Source organism: Rhinatrema bivittatum, chromosome 4, assembly GCF_901001135.1.
Source record: "Rhinatrema bivittatum chromosome 4, aRhiBiv1.1, whole genome shotgun sequence".
Classification (NCBI taxonomy): domain Eukaryota; kingdom Metazoa; phylum Chordata; class Amphibia; order Gymnophiona; family Rhinatrematidae; genus Rhinatrema; species Rhinatrema bivittatum.
Window position 1 is genome coordinate 345,348,433 of NC_042618.1, and position 18,210 is coordinate 345,366,642.

The 18,210-nt window shown below is 48.5% G+C and overlaps 2 protein-coding genes across 2 annotated transcripts in view; both read left to right on the forward strand.

Annotated features, from left to right (window-relative positions):
- Nucleotides 1-13,074, forward strand: part of LOC115090937 (MYCBP-associated protein-like) — a 140,822-nt gene extending 127,748 nt beyond the window's left edge. The window contains exon 12 of the mRNA XM_029600628.1: nt 12,063-13,074. Within this exon, the coding sequence (XP_029456488.1) occupies nt 12,063-12,478 (416 nt within the window). The 3' untranslated portion in view covers nt 12,479-13,074. The remainder of the gene's footprint in view (nt 1-12,062) is intronic.
- A 418-nt stretch (nt 13,075-13,492) lies between these two features.
- LOC115090942 (MYCBP-associated protein-like) overlaps nt 13,493-18,210 on the forward strand; it is a 40,210-nt gene continuing 35,492 nt past the window's right edge. Inside the window, exons 1-2 of the mRNA XM_029600633.1 lie at nt 13,493-14,299; nt 14,864-15,022. The gene's annotated coding sequence lies outside the window, so the exon portion shown is untranslated. The remainder of the gene's footprint in view (nt 14,300-14,863; nt 15,023-18,210) is intronic.

Sequence of the window (18,210 nt, forward strand, 5' to 3'; positions counted from 1 at the left end):
TCTTTCTGAGGGAGCCGCTGCCAATGTCAGCCATTGCCGTGCCCCAGGATTGCTGAGGTCAGGCAAGGATCCGATCGTTTATTAACACAAGGGTCTATGTTTTCAGATTGGGTGGATCTTTTTTGTCTTGCGGCTTGGTTTTTAAGAGGAGACACTTGAGATTGAAAGGATACTTGGAGGCGGTTGTGGTGCCATTGCTACAGCAAGGAAACCATCTACCTCACTGGCTTATGTCAGAATGTGGAGAGGGTTTGAGTTCTGGTGTGTGGAAGAGGGCCTGGATCTATTGCAGGTGTATATTCTGCACATCTTGGCCTTTTTATAACAGGGCTTGTCAAAGAGTTTGGCCTATAATTTGCTTCAGATGCAGATGGTGGCCTTGGGTTGCCTTCAGAAGAAGTTGCAAGGAAAAATCTTTGGCTTCTCATCTGGATATCATACGTTTTCTCAAGGGAGCCAAGCATTTGCGACCGCCGGTGCGAAGGGTGTATCTCTCATGGAATCTTAACTTGGTTTTGCAAGGTCTTTGTGGTCCTCTGGTTTGAACCTTTGCAGAAGGCATTGCTGAAAGACTTCACCTTGAAAGTGGTGTTTCTGGTGGCAATTTGTTCAGCCAAAAGGATTTCAGAGCTTCAGGCCTTGTTCTGTAGATTTCGGAGGATGGCATGTCTTTGCATATGATACCCTCATTTTTGCCACAGGTTGTTTCTTCGTTTCACCTCAACTAGACAGTGGAACTACTGGCGTTTCCAAATTTGTCTGCAGAGGGAACGTTTGTGAGGGAACTTCATTTATTGGATGTGCGGAGGATTATGCATTATCTTAAGGACACTAACAGTTTCTGATGATCAGATCATCAATTTGTCTCGTTCGGGGGCTCAAATAAAGGAGCTTAGGCGTCTAAAGCCACTATTGTTCGTTGGTTAAAGGAGACTATTTTTTGGCCTATCTCTGTAAAGGTCAGAAGGTCTGGAGGGTTTGTGGGCGCATTCTACTAGAGCGCAAGCAGCTTTTTGGGTGGAATGTCAGTTGGGGTCACCTCAAGAGATTGTAGAGCAGCAACATGGTCTTCCTTCACACTTTCACCAGGCATTATCTCTTAGATGTGCCGGTGCTGGAGGTGGCAAATTTCAGTGAAGGTGTTCTGTGAGTGGGTCTTTCGAGTGCCCACCCAGTGTAAGGGAGCTTGGGCACATCTCACTTGTCTGGACTAATCTGGGGTTTGAACAGGAAAGGAGAATTGGTTCTTACCAGTTAATTTTCATTCCTGGAATTCTACAGATCAGTCCAGAGACCTGTCCCTCAGGTTGTGAAAGTGATAAGGGTTTATGCATAGCTTATTTTGTATATATAGTTGGAACATTTAGAACTGAAAGGTTTTTGGTTCATTTGTTGGATATGAAGGCTCCACTTCAGGGGGCTCCAACCCTGGTTTCCCATGTTCGCCCTAGTGAGAGAATTTGTTTGTTGAAGTTGGGAATGTGGCTGTACTTTGGCTTCGGTACAGGTCAATACTGAGGGACTGCAGGTGGCATTCTCGGTTATGTAGTAGTGCTTGAAAAGTTTTTATTCTCTGCCTCCATCTGCTGGTGGGGATACAAAACCCACTTGTCTGGACTGATCTGGGGTATGAGCAGGAATGAAAATTAGCAGGTAAGAATCAATTTTCCTATACCTTAGATGGGATATTCACTGTTGCAGCTGAATATACCCAGATATATCAAAGTTATCTGCATAACTTTAAGACTGTCTCATAGCACAATCAGACTTATCCGCTTAACTTAGCCCAATAACATTGAATAATGGTATTATCTGGTTGAGTTATTCAATAAGTCAGCCCCTGATTTTTCCAGATAAAAACTGAGTTGGATAAATCAGTGGCAGTTGGTACAGCGAGATATTCAAATACTGTGGTTTGTTCTGCTAAACTTGAACGTAACCAAACAAACTGCTTTGAATATGGGCTTATAGTTTTATTGTGTTTTCCACGTAGCTGCACAGAGAGAAGAAGAGGAAGTATAGGTGCTTTAGAATAGAAATCTCTCTCTCCCCCTTTACCAGCATGATTTATGTAAATTCTTTTTTAAGGTTTATATTTCAGATATTCCACAGTTCAAAGTGGATTCCATAAAAACATACATAATAAAGGTACATAATAAAAGTACAGAGAAGGGCAACCAAAATGATAAGGGGGATGGAACAGCTCCCCTATGAGGAAAGGCTGAAGAGGTTAGGGCTTTCAGCTTGGAGAAGAGACAGCTGAGGGGGGATATGATAGAGGTCTTTAAGATCATGAGAGGTCTTGAACAAGTAGATGAGAATCGGTTATTTACACTTTCGGATAATAGAAGGACTAGGGGGCATTCCATGAAGTTAGCAAGTAGCACATTTAAGACTAATCGGAGAAAATTATTTTTCACTCAATGCACAGTTAAGCTCTGGAATTTGTTGCCAGAGGATGTGGTTAGTGCATTTAGTGTAGCTGGGTTCAAAAAAGGTTTGGATAAGTTCTTAGAGGAGAAGTCCATTAACTGCTATTAATCAAGTTTACTTAGGGGTAGATTTTCAAAAACGGCGCGTTGGCGTACTTTTGTTGGCGCTCCAGGCGCCAACAAAAGTACGCGGGATTTTAGTAGATATGCGCGTAGCCGCGCAAATCCTGGATTGGCGCGCGCAAGGCTACCGATTTCGTGTAGCCGGCGCGCGCTGAGCCACGCAGCCTGCCTCCGTTCCCTCCCCTCACCTTCCCCTCCCTTCCTCTACCTAACCCACCCCCCCGGCCCTGTCCTAAACCCCCCCCCCCCTACCTTTGTTGGGGGATTTACGCCTCCCAGAGGGAGAAGTAAATCCCCGCGCGCCAGCGGGCCGCTGGCGCGCCTAGACGCAACCCAGGGGCGGTTCTGGAGGGTGCGGCCACGCCCCCGGACCGCGCCAGGCCGAAACCACGCCCCCGGGCCCCCCCCCGAAACGCCGCGTCCCGCCCCGAAAAGGCACGCCGCTCGGCCCCGCCCCCGACACGCCCCCGACATGCCCCCCTCGGAAAACCCCGGGACTTACACAAGTCCCGGGGCTCTGCGCGCGCCGGTAGGCCTATTGAACATAGGCGCACCGGCGCGCAGGGCTCTTAAAATCCGCCCCTTAGGGAATAGCCACTGCTATTAATTGCATCAGTAGCATGGGATCTTCTTGGTGTTTGGGTAATTGCCAGGTTCTTGTGGCCTGGTTTGGCCTCTGTTGGAAACAGGATGCTGGGCTTGATGGACACTTGGTCTGACCCAGCATGGCAATTTCTTATGTTCTTATAAAACAATAAGTAAAGCAGTGTTTCTCAAACTGTTAGCCAGTGTGACTCCATTTCAGCACTTGAAACTTCAGATGAACCCCTAAAGGATTACCAAAACAAATGCCCATGGGTATGATCCCTCTCCAGCAATTATTCCTTCTCACACTCTGCTGATCCCCTCTCTCAACCTCCACCCTCTCTAGAGGATCTCTTTTTAACTTTCTCTCTTAACCTCCACTTCTCTCACCTCACTAATACATCCCTTTTCTCTCATCTCCTCCAGCCATTTTCATAACCCCCAGCTGATTATCTCCAAGTCCTCCTTATAAACCCCCAACTGATCCTCTATCATCCTCTCCCTCTCACCCCACCCAGGTTCCCTCCTCCCCTCATCCCTCATCCTCTATTTTATCTCCAGCCTCACCTTCTGCCCTCATCATCCCCCCCCAGATGATCCCCTCTCACCCCCTATATCTCCTCTTACATCCCCCAGTTGATCTTCTGTCATTCCCTCCTCACCTTCCACAACCAGTCCCTCCCCATCTTATCCTACCCTCAAAACCCCTCCTGCAATCTCAGCCCCTTTCTTCAAATACCCCTCCTTCAAACATCCCCTGGCCAGGGTCAGCGGCAATATTTTCCTTTGGGTGCTTGCCAAAGGTGGATGACAACTGGTGAGAAAAGAGGGCTGGTTGAGACAGAGGCAATATTTTCTCTTGAGTAGGTTCAGTGGTGAGTGAGAAGAAAGAAGCCGTACACACTCAGCCCTCCTCTCCCTTCATGGCTGAGTCATGGTGATCTGCAAATGACAGCAGCATTAGTAATGAAAGTCAACACAGGGCCTGTTGGTTTGTGCAAACTCACAGGCCCTTCAATAGCCAATCCCTCCTCATACAGGGTTTCCTGTTATCACAGAAACTCTTGCAAGGGCAGTGATGCCGCAGGGCATGTGAGCTCATGCTGGCTCACAAGCGCAGCACTGATTTCCACATTAATGCTGCTGGCTGCTACTGGCACCTGAAGAGCGCTGCCATTGAGGCACTTATGTCCCCAACTGAAGGTTTTGTAACCCCCATTTGGGGTCCTGGCCCACAGTTTAGGAAGCCCTGGAGAAAAGCCAAACAAAAAATAAATTAAGACATTAATTACAGTAAAAACAACTAAAAAGGCAACAAAATAAAATATATGAGCTCATGTGTTAAAAACATACAAGCTACAAAAGCTGCCTACATTAACAGCAGAAGAGTATCCTCAGCTAGCATCATGCCAATTCTTTCCTGAATACTCTCTTTAAAAGGAGAGTCTTCAGGGTTTTCTTAAACTGTACAAGAGCTGTCAACGTTCGCAACTGATCAGAAAGAGTATTCTGAAACATAGGGCCTGCTACAAAAGAATGCACACTCACGTGCTTCAGTCAGATTGATTTCCAGCTCATATATCTACATTTATCTGAATCAGTTATGTCTTTTGCACGGACTCTATGTGCTGGTGGGACATTTCCTGTATGTACCCGGATCAGTCCAGACTCCTGGGTTTTGCCTCTCCTCCAGCAGCTGGAGACAGAGAAGTTTTAATGGACTCCATCCTATACCCCTGAGGTGCCACCTAGAATTTGTCCAGTATTCTCTGTCTCCAGCAGATGGTGGAGCTGCAAAACCTTTAGTCTGGGTTTGAAGTTAGGTTTTTAGTTGTTGGTATTCGTTCCTTCGGGAATCTTAAAAAGACAAGGATTTAGTAAAAAAAACCAAAAAAAAAAAACCAAAGAGAGAAGATAATCTCTTTAAAGCCTCCCAGGGGTTTGCTAGGTCCTGGTGGGACCATCCCCCTTGACAGCAGAGGCTCTGGAGCAGAGGGTTAGGAGCCCTGTAACTGCCCGCGGCTGAGGGTGATACCGGGGAGCCCGATTCACTCACCCTCTGAAGATCTACACACAGGAAAAAAAAAAAACAAAGCTGAGGTGATTTATTTAATTTTCTGAGCCGGCCTTGCGGTCTCTTTTCGGCCCTCCTTCCTTCCGACGCCGTTTTCGCCATCCTTTTCAGTTCCTATGAGCTCCCGGGGGGTTTTCTTTTTCGGGCCCCGATCCTAATTTAGCTCGAGGATCCTGCCACATGGTGCGGCCTGCGGGCCAGAGTTTATACCGGTTGCTTGTCGGGAGGGGAAGGCTCTTCGGGGAAGCCGATTCTGGTGAAATCGCATCGCAGCAGCTCTAGAGCACGCAGGGACCCTGGGAGGGCAGAATTTCTGCGGCAGCCTCAGGACCCTTTTCTCCTCAGCGCAGGTACTGAAGCCTTACTGCGAACATTCAGGGAGCAGGAGAAGGCTGCCCTGGGGGAGAGGAGCTCCCTGCCACCTCTTTTGCCGCGTCCTGCTGCCTCGGGGGGGGGGGGGGGCGACTTGCAGGCAGCTCAGATCTCTTCCTCAGAGGAAAAAAAGGGGAAAGACTCGGATGAGTCTTCTTCCTCATTCTCCAATTTTGTTTTGTTGCTGCATAAAGCCTTCAAAACACGGAAAGCAGCAAAGAGCCAGGGTACTAAGGGACCCCGTGAGGTCCCAGCGTCGCTGAGGGCTGGGACAGGAGCCTCATCACTCTACAAGTGTGCAAAGTCACACAGTGGCTTAGAAGCCCCCAAGGCCAAACGCCCTCTCCGGTCCCTTTCCGGTCCGGTGGACAGTTCAGATATGGACGGTGCGGATGAAGGGGAGTCTCCTCCGCAAGCCCCTGGTGAGGGACCAGATGCGGATCAGGATTACCAGCTCCAGCCGGCCAAGCCAGTGGGCGCGCCTCTAGTGGAGGGTGATGATCCCAAAGCGGTCCACCTGTTCAGAAGGAATGAACTAGGTTCACTTATTCCAGCCATTCTGGAGGAACTGGGCATTGAGGTTCCTCCGGAGGACTCACAGTTTGGGGCTAGGGATCCGGTAATGGTGGGTCTTAGGGGTCCAGCTCGATCCTTTCCATTTCATATGTCAGTTACGGATCTTTTGTTTAAGGAGTGGGACACTCAGGACCTTGGTTTAAAGGTAAGTCGGGCTAGGGACAAATTATACCCACTTCCAGAGGAAGCACTGGACCTCCTTAAGGTCCCTAAGGTGGACGCCGTGGTCTCGGCAGTGACCAAGAAAACTACCATCCCAAGTAACAGGAGCCACTGCCCTGAAGGATTTGCAGGATCGCAAATTAGAGTTGTAACTTTAAAAAAGATTTTTTAGGTTTCCGCCCTAGGGGTCCAGGCCGCTATGTGGAGCAGTTTCGCCGCTACGAGCCAGTCTCCGCTGGGTTGCAGGATTTGCAAGCAGCAGCAACCCTTTCTGTGAGTGAGGAGGTGCATAGCGGGGCGCCTGGAGGCGGCAGTAGCTTACAGTGCTGATGCGCTTTATGATCTGTTATGGACTTCTGGCAGGACTATGGTCTTGGCCGTGTCTGCCCGCAGGCTCCTCTGGCTTAGACACTGGACTGCGGATGTTTCGTCTAAGGCTCAACTGGGTTCCTTACCCTCTTCAAGGGTAAGCTGGCTTTTCCGGGCAACAATTGGAGGACATGATAAAATCTCTGGGGGAGAATAAAGTCCATAGGTTGCCAGAGGATAGACCCAGGACGAGAGGATCCTTTCCTCAACGGGCGAGATTTCGGGGAAATCGCCGGTTTCGCTCTTAATGGTCCGCCGGTTCGTCCTTTTGACAGAGTCCCGGCTGCCAATTTTCTTGGAATCAGTCCTTTCGAGGGCGCCGGCCTGCCAGAGATGGAGCCCCACAATCTCATGGGTGTCCCAAGTCGGCGCAATAAAGCGAGGCCGATCCACTCTTCCATCCCAAGAATAGGGGGGAGGTTATCCCTTTTTCTAGAAGAGTGCACCAACTTAACCTCAGATCAGTGGGTCCCCAGTATAGTAGAAGAACATGGTTATGCGTTAGATTTTACTCGGCCGATCCACGAGTGGTACATGGTTTCCCCATGAGGGTATCACCAAAAACGCCGGGCGGTACAAGATACTCTGCAGTGGTTACAGGACCTAGGCGCCATAGTTCCGGAGAGCTCAGGCTAAGGCGCTACTCCATCAACTTCGTGGAGCCCAAGAAGGAGGGCACCTTCCGTCCCAACCTAGACTTAAAGAGAGTCGATCAGACTCTAAAGGTGCCTCGTTTTTGGGTGGAAACTTTTCGCTCGGTGATAGTGTCTGTACACAAAGGGGAATTTCTAGCGTCTCTGGATCTGACAGAAGCTTACTTGCACATTCCTATACGCCCGGATCATCAGAAATATTTGCAGTTTGCGATCTGTTGTTTAGCACCAGATTAGATTCCCAGAGTTCAAATTTAAACGATGAGCAAAAGGCATTGCACGAGAAACAGTATATTCTGTAATGTCTCCATTTACTCCCTGAAGGAAACACAATCTCGTTTCTTCGGTTTCCGCTATCTTGATTTTTGTATGCATGCATGAAATAAACAGATACTGCCATTTCTTATAAGATCTCTAAGCTACTTAATAAATGTTATGTTTTGAAACTGAAAGTCTGTTTCATCACTGGCTTATCTCTGGGGAAAAAAACCAGGCGGGGTAGGTTTCAAGATTTTTAACAGATCCTGGGGCATCATTTTCAATTTTGCGCTCTACCTTTCGTCTGGTGATGGCGCCCAGAGTCTTCACCAAGGTGTTGGTGGTTGTGGCAGTGGCCGTGCGAAAGGAGGGGATTCCGGTACACCCCTGTGTTGGACGATTGGCTGATTTGAGCGAAGTCAGAACACCTTTGCAGAACAGCGGTGGCAGAGGGTGCTACAGATGTTTGAGACTCGTTGGGTTGGGTGGTCAACCCCGACAAGAGTCACCTGGTTCCCTCCCAGTCCTTGGAGTTTTTGGGTGCTCGGTTCAACACGATCTTGGGAAGGTTTTTCTTACAGAGGAAAGATTGTCCAAGCTTTTCACTCAGGTGGAAGTCCTTGTGATCCATGCCTCGTCCCAGGGGTCTGGAATTATTTGCAGGTCCTTGATTCGATGGCTTCCACTCTCGAACTGGTGCCTTAGGCCTTTTGCGCATATGCGTCCTCTTCAGTCAGGCCTTGTTCTCCCGGTGGAATCCACTCTCTGAATAGTTTAATTTTCTCCTCCCATTGACGGATTCGGCATGGTCCAGTCTTCTTTGGTGGTGGATTTGGAAATTCCCTCCTGGATAGTGGTAACCACTGATGCCAGCCTCTCCGAGTGGGAAGCGGTTTGTCAAGGAACGGCAGTGCAAGGCCAATGGACAAGAATGGAATCCTCCTGGTCGATCAATCAGTTGGAAACCAAAGCGGTTTGGTTGGCGCTGCAGGCCCTCCTTCCTTTAGTAGAGGGACGATCAGTGAGGGTACTCTCCAACAAGGCGATGACGGTGGCTTACATCAATCGTCAGGGGGGATCCAGGAGTTGTCTGGTGGCGGCAGAAGCTCAGCTGTTAATCAACTGGGCGGAGCAACACCTCTACAAGATTGCGGCCTCTCACATTGCCGGGGTGGACAATGTGCAAGCCGATTTTCTCAGCCACCACTCGTTGGACCCGGGAGAGTGGAACTCTCCGAAGAGGCCTTTTGTCTTCTGTGAACATGCTGGACCATGCCCTCCATGGATCTCATGGCGACGTGTTGCAATGCCAAGGCTCCTCAATTTTTCAGTCAGCGACGGGAACCAGGAGCAGAGGGAGTAGATGCTCTAGTCTTTCCCTGGCCAAAGGACGTTCTGTTGTACGTCTTTCCACCATGGCCGTTGGTCAGAAACATTCTGTGCCGCATTGAAGCTCATCTGGGCAAGGTGATACTCGTGGCTCCAGAGTGGCTAAGGCGTTCATAGTTTGTCGACCTTCTGAATCTAGCAGTGGACGGTCCGCTGAGATTTCGGCCATCTCCGAATCTCCTGCAACAAGGCCCCGTTTGTTTCGGAGAGGTAGATCGCTTTTGAAAGGCAGAGATTAAGGAGTAAGGGTTACTCGAATGCGGTTATTGCCACGCTCTTACATTCCCGTAAAACTTCTACCTTCATGGCATACGTTAGAGTTTGGGGAGTATTTGAATCCTGGTGTCTAGACCACGAAGTGCAGCCATCCAGGGCTTCAATTCCAGATGTTCTGGATTTTTTACAGGCTGGATTAACCAAGGGGCTGGTGTTTAATTCTCTAAAAGTTCAGGTGGCAGCCCTTGGTTATTTTCGTGGAAAGGTGCAAGGGGTTGTACTAGCATCTCATCTGGATGTGGCTCGTTTTCTGAGAAGGGCTAAGCTTTTGCGTTATCCTGTCCGGAACCCCTGTCCTTCGTGGAAGCTCAATCTGGTTCTCTGCACCCTTTGTAATGCTCCTTTTGAGCCATTGAAAGGAGCAACCCTGAAAAATCTGACATTGAAGGTAGTTTTTCGTGTAGCTATCTCCTCAGCAAGGCGTGTTTCCGAGCTTCAGGCCTTATCTTGCAGGGAGCCCTTCTTATGGATTTCTAAAGCAGGAGTCTCCTTAAGAACAGTTCCCTCCTTTCTCCCGAAAGTGGTGTCCTCCTTTCATTTGAATCAGTCAATGGAGCTCCCTTCTTTCACGGGTCTGGATTCTTCTACTCCAGAGTCTAGGGATTTAAGGAAGTTGGACGTAAAGAGAGTGTTGTTGCGTTACTTGGAGGTCGCGAACAGTTTCCATCTTTTGGCCCATCTATTCGTTTCTGTGGAGTGGACCCAGGAGGGGTCATAAAGCTTCAAGGGCCACTATCGCATGCTGGCTAAAGGAAGCTATTGTTTCGGCTTACCTTGTTCAGGGCCGTCCAATTCCGGTTGGTCTTAAAGCTCATTCTACTCGATCGCAAGCGGCCTCATGGGTGGAATGTCAACAGGTGTCACCGCAGGAAATTTGTGGGGTGTCTACCTGGAAATCTACACACACTTTTGCCAGGCATTATTGTCTAGATGTCCGGGCCCCTGAGCCCGGTTCCTTCATGGCCAGTGTACTCTGAGCGGGACTCTCTCAGTCCACCCTGGTTAAGGAAGCTTTGGTACATCCCAGGAGTCTGCACTGATCCGGGAACATTCAGGGAAAGGAAAATTGGTTCTTACCTGCTAATTTTCGTTCCTGTAGTACCACGGATCAGTCCAGAGTCCCGCCCGTGGGAAAACAGAGAGTCCGCTCAGCTGGTAGTCATATTTCTGCAAGTTTACCGACTGCCCCCCTTTTCAGGGAAAGAGTATGGGCATGGTTTCGTTCATTGGAGGTTGTTTATGTGGAAGTTATGCTTTAATCCTTCTGCTTGGGTACAGTGTAATACTGACAGACTCTAAGTGGCACCTCAGGGATATAGGACGGAGTCCATTAAAACTTCTCTGTCTCCATCTGCTGGAGGGGAGGCAAAACCCAGGAGTCTGGACTGATCCCTGATACTACAGGAACGAAAATTAGCAGGTAAGAACCTATTTTCCTATATTCAAAAACCTCTTGAGTGCAGTGCTGGAGAGGTAGGCACAAGCTTCCTAAGTTACAGCTAGGACCTCAGATTATGAGGGGGCCTCCAATACAAAAGAATTACTAAATTTCAAGTTTTACATTTGTTTTGGTACTGCTGTGGGACCTCTTAAAATTGACATAGCTTAGGGCCTCAGTATTTCTTAATCTCGCCCTGTTTGAGTGGATAAGATAACAGGGTGAATTTATCTGTTTATCTTTTCATGGATATTCAGCTGCACTTACTCCATTGGTTGTATTTCTAAATATCCAGCTAAATCTACCTGCTTAAAATTTAAAGAGCCAATTCAGGTCTGCTATTTGCATGGCCAGCTGTCTTTAACCAGTTAGCACTGAATATTGTATTAACTGGCTAAATACAAAAACCTGCTCCGGGAACACCCCTTCCCCAGCTTAATTTATTCAGCTTGCAATTTGAACTGTATGAATTTAGCCAGTTACAAAGGCCAAAAGCATTTAGCCAGATAACTCAGAAGTTATGTGGTTAAATTAAAATTTAGGATCTTATCTGGCTAATAAGTTAGCTAGAATTTAGCCGGATAAGTTTGACGTCTTCCAGGGTCGTAACTGGGAGGAGCTGAGTTACAGTAGTTGGATACATTTCCTGGCTAACTCTGATATTCAGAGTTAGCCAGGAAAGTTAGCCAGCTAAGTCTGGCCGGACCAAAGAGCTGTCCTAAAGTTAGCCGAATAAAGTTAGCTGGCTATATTCAGTAGTATATACAGCTACACTATTGAATGTGCCTCCAAAGTTAGCTGGATAGGTTTATCTGGCTAACTTTGCTATCTGGGCTGTGATTGAATATGGACCTCCTTATGTTTAAACAGCCAGATTTTCCTAGCTGAAACCTGATTTTAGAAGGTCAATTTTTGGAAAACGGACCCCTACATTTTCAGTAGTCCTTACAACTTAAGGTTTTTGCATGTACTTTGAAGCACACACAAAATCCCCTTTATTTTCAAGCTCAAAGTAAATGCCCAAGTTGACCTTGAAAATTAGATTGCTATGCATCTAGGATATATGTGCATAACTTTACCCATTTCAATATGTAGCACAAAAGGTATATTGTAGATTGTTTAGAAATTTTCTGTTGCATGTGTAAGTCATAGACACCCCTCCAAAATGCTCCTTTTCCATGCATGCAAAATTACACGTATAACAAATTACACTCACATTTGATAGCTATAAGCAATCCCCGTTACTGTATAACTCCTTATTTTACATCTACATGTCCTGACCAAGCCTTGAAAAATGTGTCTCTATAAGTACATGACTTCTGTGTGTATAATGTTCTTCTGTGTTTGTGTTTTAGGTGTGATTCTGCCAGGGGAGAGCATAAATTTTTCCTTCCTATTTAAATCTCCAAATAGTGGCATTTTCAGTGAAGTGTGGGAGTTCTGCACTCACCCAGTGTTACTGGGAGGGGCATCACTGCAGGTGTCCCTATGGGGTATTGCTCTGTATGAGGACAAGACATATGAAATTAGACAGGCTCTCGAGGTGAGGGATTTATTAACGTTTCATCTATTCAAGAAACCAAGAGCAGCAATGAGCATGTCAGCTGGGGCTTGTATGCAACTGTGTATATGTTGCTCCTTGGTCTTTCTATTCACTTGTGTGTGTGTGTGTGTGTATGTTTTTGCGTATGTGTGCTTAGAAATGTGCAAAGTGTTCCTTTCTTTGTGGGAGTACCGTATATGTGTCCTGCTTATGGTGTCCTATCTTTAGCACTATTTATAATGTACTTTGCAGTGTGTATTCTTATACTTATCATGCATGCGTTATACACTGGTATAAGTTCAGATATGTATTGTCTAGGGTATGGTCTTATTTGTGCCCTGTTTAGATGCTAGACTCTATGTGCTTATATATATCTAGTGCAGACGGTGAAGTGTGTTTTTGTGTCCTGCATATGCCTCATGTGCACTATATGATTGTACTGTGTAGACGCAGGCATGTCTGTATGTGTCGTGTATAGATGTGCACAGTGTATGCCTTTTTAAGGTTGATATTCAAAGGCTTTGTCTGGCTAACCATCAGAGTTAGCCAGACAAAAATCTAAATTTAAATATCTCCTCCTACTGAGTAGCTAAATTTTGTGCGCATGAAATCTAATAAACAGAGACAGTGCCAGAGGCATTCCAGGAGTGGAGCTAAACCTTAGAGGGTGAGTGCACATATTGGGCACTCTCTGATTAAAGTTACACATGTAAGTCTGGTCAGAAAGATACTGTCCTACAGTTATCAGGTAAAATTATGGGCCGGATCATTAATAGATACACACGGGCGCAGATTTGTGCGCGCAACCCAGCGCGCACAAATCTACGCCGATTTTATAACATGCCGTGCGCATGTTATAAAATCCGGAGTCGGCGCGCGCAAGGGGGTGCACACTTGTTGCACCTTGCGTGCGTGTGCAACCCCCTTGCGCACGCCGAGCCCTAGGGGAGCCCCGATGGCTTTCCCATTCCCTCCGCCCACCCCCCACCTTCCCCTCCTTTCCCCTTTCTAACCCGCCCCCCCAGCCCTACCTAAATCCCCCCTCACCTTATTTTTTATTTACTCCTGGGTTTGTGCGCGGCGGCCACTCCCCGGGCCCAGCGGCAGTGGGGAGGCCTCTGGCCACGCCCACGCCCCTCTCCCAGACCGCCCCGCCCACGACCCACCCATTTTTTCAAGCCCCGAGACTTACACACGTCCAGGGCTTGCGCGTATCGCCGAGCCTATGCAAAATAGGCTTAGCGTGCACAGAAGCGGGTTTTCGGGGTTACGCGCGTAATATACGCGCATAACCCTTTGAAAATCCGCCCCTATGTGCGTAACTTTATCCAGTGCGACTTATCCAGGTAAGGTCCTGCTGAGTATCTGCATAAAGTTACATGGGTAACTCGCCGGTTCTCTGAATATTGATCTCTTTATTTCTGCATGTTGTGTTATATATATTTGATCATGTATGGACAGTTCATTTTGGAGTGGCCTCTTTTATAGTTTGTTCTTCCTAGAGACTATAAAAGCAATTGGTGCTGACCTTTGTCATAGATGGTCTTTACACAGGTGGCCATGCAGTCCATTAATGCCTAAAAATACGTAGCATACATAGAGGAAAGCGTGTGTGTGTGGTGGGTGTGTGTATAGATACATATAGATGCACACACTCACATAGCTGCCTGAAGAATGAAAGGAGTCCTCAAATCTATTAAGTCTAATCCTTCTGTGCTGAGATAGTATTAAAACCTGGGAACTGTGCCTCCAGATTCAGCACAGAAGAAAGCCCCAAAATGTGTCAGGGCTTGAAAAGTGCAGTATATGGGATGAAAACATCTCCTATTTATGTTTGAATTATACTGATAAAGAGCTACTGCAGGATTAGCTTATTGCCTCTAGTGTGTGTTGTGCCTCAGGCAGAACGGAAGACAAACAGGACAGTGGCTTTGGCAAAAAGATGTGGTGCAGGAGCTGCTTGATGGTATTCGGAGCCCAGAACGGCCCCTGACGCCTGTGGACGCATACATCACCGAGGAGGAGTTATTCCACAGGAAGAATCCGCAGGTACAGGCTGCTCCTCTTCTACTGCTGGCAAACAGCTTGAAGGCTCTCCTAGATCTGGAAAATCCAGATGTTTCTGCCCTGTAAAGGGGGGGGTTTCCCGGTCTTTGGGGCATTCCGTGGAACAGAAACCTTGAACTACTTCCTAAATCATTTGGGTAGTTCTGGATTGAAAAGGATAGATGTTTGCTGGGAGGAGCTGAGGCAGTGCTTAGAAATCTCCCGGGCTCAGGGATTGCACATATCTCTATCATGCCGGTGCCTGGTGCCCTGGGTGGAAAGAGCTCAGCTTTCCCTCCACTCTTAGAAAGTTTTAGAACCAAGCTAGATTCAAACAGCAAATATATTTGTTTTGTCTCAAAGCATATTTTTACATCACAAAGTGATAAATCTATTCTGTCCCTTTTTTTTTCCCACTTTTTTTCCTTTGCTCTTCCTTCGCACTCTGTCCTTTCACCTGGCCTCTCCTCCCTCTTTCTTTCTTTCCTTCCATTCTTTTGCTTTTCCCTTCCTTTCCCTGTGTTCCTTCCCTCCTTTCTCTATTGTGTCTTGCTTTTTCTGTCACAGTTACATTACCAACACCATGTTGTCAAAGAGATGCATCAGTTGTGGCAACAGCACATTGCCAGCCCAGTCCCTGAAGAATACCAAGATCTCCAGAGTATACAAGCTAAAGAGAAAAGGAGCAGCAAAAATTGGAACCTTTCGATTGATGATTTTAAGCAGGTACCACGTCTCAGGTCACTGAGAATGCACAGACAGCTGTGCCAGGTGCATTTGTTAACAGGAAGGTGGCTGTGTGGCGACTGAGAAAAGAATAACTCCCAAGATTTTCCTATCTTGTCACGGATGACAGGACATCCATTGAGTGACAGCTGTCATGGTGCCCCTTGTCACTGACACCTGGTATCAGACTGGGTGACACTTCTGCAGTGTATCTTCTCACTAACCCCAGGAGACACACTGGGTGTACCCTGTCATAGTGTGCCCCTGTCACTGATGCTGGAAGACACTGTTAGGTGATACTTGGCATGGTATGCAATCACTAATAGTTGGAGACTCATGGGTTGATGTTCAGGCTGTTGTACCCTGTCTAAAGATCCACCTGTGAAATTAAAATAACAAATCATAGAAGAGCAGAAATGGAATGTTCCCTGAACGTACTCGGATCAGTCCAGACTCATGGGGTTTGCCTTCCCTCCAGCAGATGGAGACAGAGAAGTTTTAACAAGCTCTGCCTATATCCTAAGGTGCTACCTACAGCCTGTCAGTATTTCTCTGTCCCCAGCAGATGGTGGGGGTGCAAAATCCTACAATCTGGTCTGTTTACCTGAAAAAAAAAAAAGTCAGATAAGTTTGTAGGTTAGGAATTGGGATTTTTGTGTCTATTCCTTTAATTCCTAATTAAGTTTAAAAAAAAAGAAAAGGTCAGTGACAGGAGACGGCCTCCCAGGAGGTTGTGAGGTCCTGAAGGGACCATCCCTCCTGGTGCTTAGAGACAGCTGCTTTTAAGGGTTGAGGACCCTGTAAGTAAGTTGAAGCAGTCTGGGGTGATACCGGAGAGCCCGGCTCACTCACCCCAGCAGGGCCAGAACCACGGACAGCGGCAGGCAAGTTTTCTTTCTGTAAAACAAACAAACAAACAAAAAAACTTTGTTTACTCGACACGCAGACTCTCCTTCTCTTTCCAGCTTGGGTCGGGTAAGTGAGCCGCTGTTTGTTTACTTTTTTGCTGCGTTTTTTGGACTTGCTGCTGCGTTCATTGTGCCGATCGGGATGCCCCGGGGCTCGGCCTGCTGCGTGCGCACCTTTCGAGGGAGGACCTGTGCACAGATTGTCTCCCTGGAGGAGAAGGGCCCTCCGTTTTGCCCCCGGCCACTTTAAATTTTTTTCGTCCTTGTGTCAGAGGATGACCCCGAGGGGATTTCAGATTCCTCTTCTGTTTCTTCATTTTCTTCAGAGTTTGTATTGCTTCTTCATTACACCTTTAAGGCCAGGAAGGCTGGGAAGAAGCAGGCCGGAGAAAAAGCTAATATGCAGGCTCCGCGCAGGATGGCTCGGAAGCAGTCCAGGTCCATAGGGGGTCTGAAACCACATAAGGGGAAGCGTTCCTTGAGGTCAGTGGCTAATGTTGCGGAGATGGACTCCTCAGAGCCGGAGGAGTGGGATCAGCAGCCCAAGCCCCCGACAGGGGCAGACAGTAATGCGGATCAGCAGAAGGACTTAGACCGTGGTACCCAAATTATGGAAGGGAACGAGGTGGTTCATCTATTCAGGAAGGAGGAATTAGGGTCGCTTATTCCCGCCATTCTGGGGGAATTGGGTCTGGAAGTTCCAGGTGCAAAATCCCGGATAGGGGCTATGGATCCGGTACTGTTGGGCCTAAGGGGTCCTGCCACTTCTTTTCCATTTCATTTCTCTGCGACTGATTTATTGTTCAGAGAGTGGGACACCCCGGACTTGGGATTGAAGCTGAGTAAGGCTATGGATAGGCTCTATCCTCTGCCAGAGGAGGCATTGGACTTGCTCCGAGTTCCAGAAAGACCACCATCCCAGTCACGGGTGCGACGGCCCTTAAGGACCTGCAGGATAGAAAATTGGAACTTCAGCTCAAGAAGATTTTTGAGGTGTCAGCACTGGGAGTGCGAACTGCCATGTGCAGCAATTTTTCTTTGCGCGTGGGCCTTCGCTGGGTGCAGCAACTTCAGGCCAATGCCGACCTTTTGGAGGGTGAAGCTCTCCAAGCGGTTTGTCTGGAGGCAGCAATCGCTTACAATGCAGATGCGCTTTATGATCTGTTGCAAACATCGGCCAGATCCAAGGTGTCAGCAGTTTCTGCGCGCAGGCCTCTGTGGTTAAGGAACTGGTCAGCGGATGTCTCTTCAAAGGCTCAGCTCGGCTCCTTGCCTTTCAAAGGCATGTTACTCTTTGGTAAAGACTTGGAGGACATTGTTACGAGCGCGCGTGGGCGCGGTCGTCGTAAGCGGTGTGGTGAGCCCTTGGGCCACGGCGAAAGCCAGGGAGGAGCCCCAGCCACACCGTGGGAGGTGAGCTGAGCAGGCATGGTGAGCCAGGCAGGCAGGAACAGAAGCAGGGAGTCCGACCCTCAGCCGGATCTGCATGCCCATGGTAGCCAACACGGGGAAGTTGACTAATGAACGGTCCTCCGACTGTTCCCGGCCCTTTCGGACCTGCCGCTGGGTACGGCAATGGGCAGCAGGCCGGACAAAGGCGAGGGCAGACAGAGTCCTTACACTGAGGACGTGAGACGAGGGCTGAAGCAGACATCCAAGAGAGGCTGAAGCAAGACGCTGGAGACATCAGGGCAAGGGCTGAAGCGAGACGTAGAAAAGATCCAGACGAGCGGGAACTCCGATGCTGGGATACTGACATCCGAAGCCCCTTCGGCTGGCAGGAAGCTTCAAGAGCCCGTGGGACGAATCCCTCCTGTTGGCCACTCCAGGGCCAACAGGACAGAAGGCTCAGGAACCAGACGAGGACGTAGGTCAAGGCAGAGACACGAAGACATCCGGGCAAGGGCTGAAGCAAGACACTGTAGACAAGGCTGGACGGAAACATGGCACTGTCCATCAGGGCGCCCTACTCAGCCCACCCATGGGACTGAGTCGCGGACCACCCTGTCCCAGACGCGCCCTACACAGCCCAGGAAGGCTGGTCGCGGACCACGCTGAGAAGGAGGGTGCAGGGAAACTCCAGGCGAACAGGAACTCCGATGCTGGGATACTGACATCCGAAGCCCTACGGCTGGCAGGAACAGGAGCAGACATCCAGGCAGAGACACAGGACAGGAACCCATCAAGGCAAAGGCGAAACCGGGGGACCTGGATCGGCAAAGTTACAGACGACTGTAGAGCCCGATCCAAAGGCCCGTTGCAAGTGAACAGAAAGTCCTT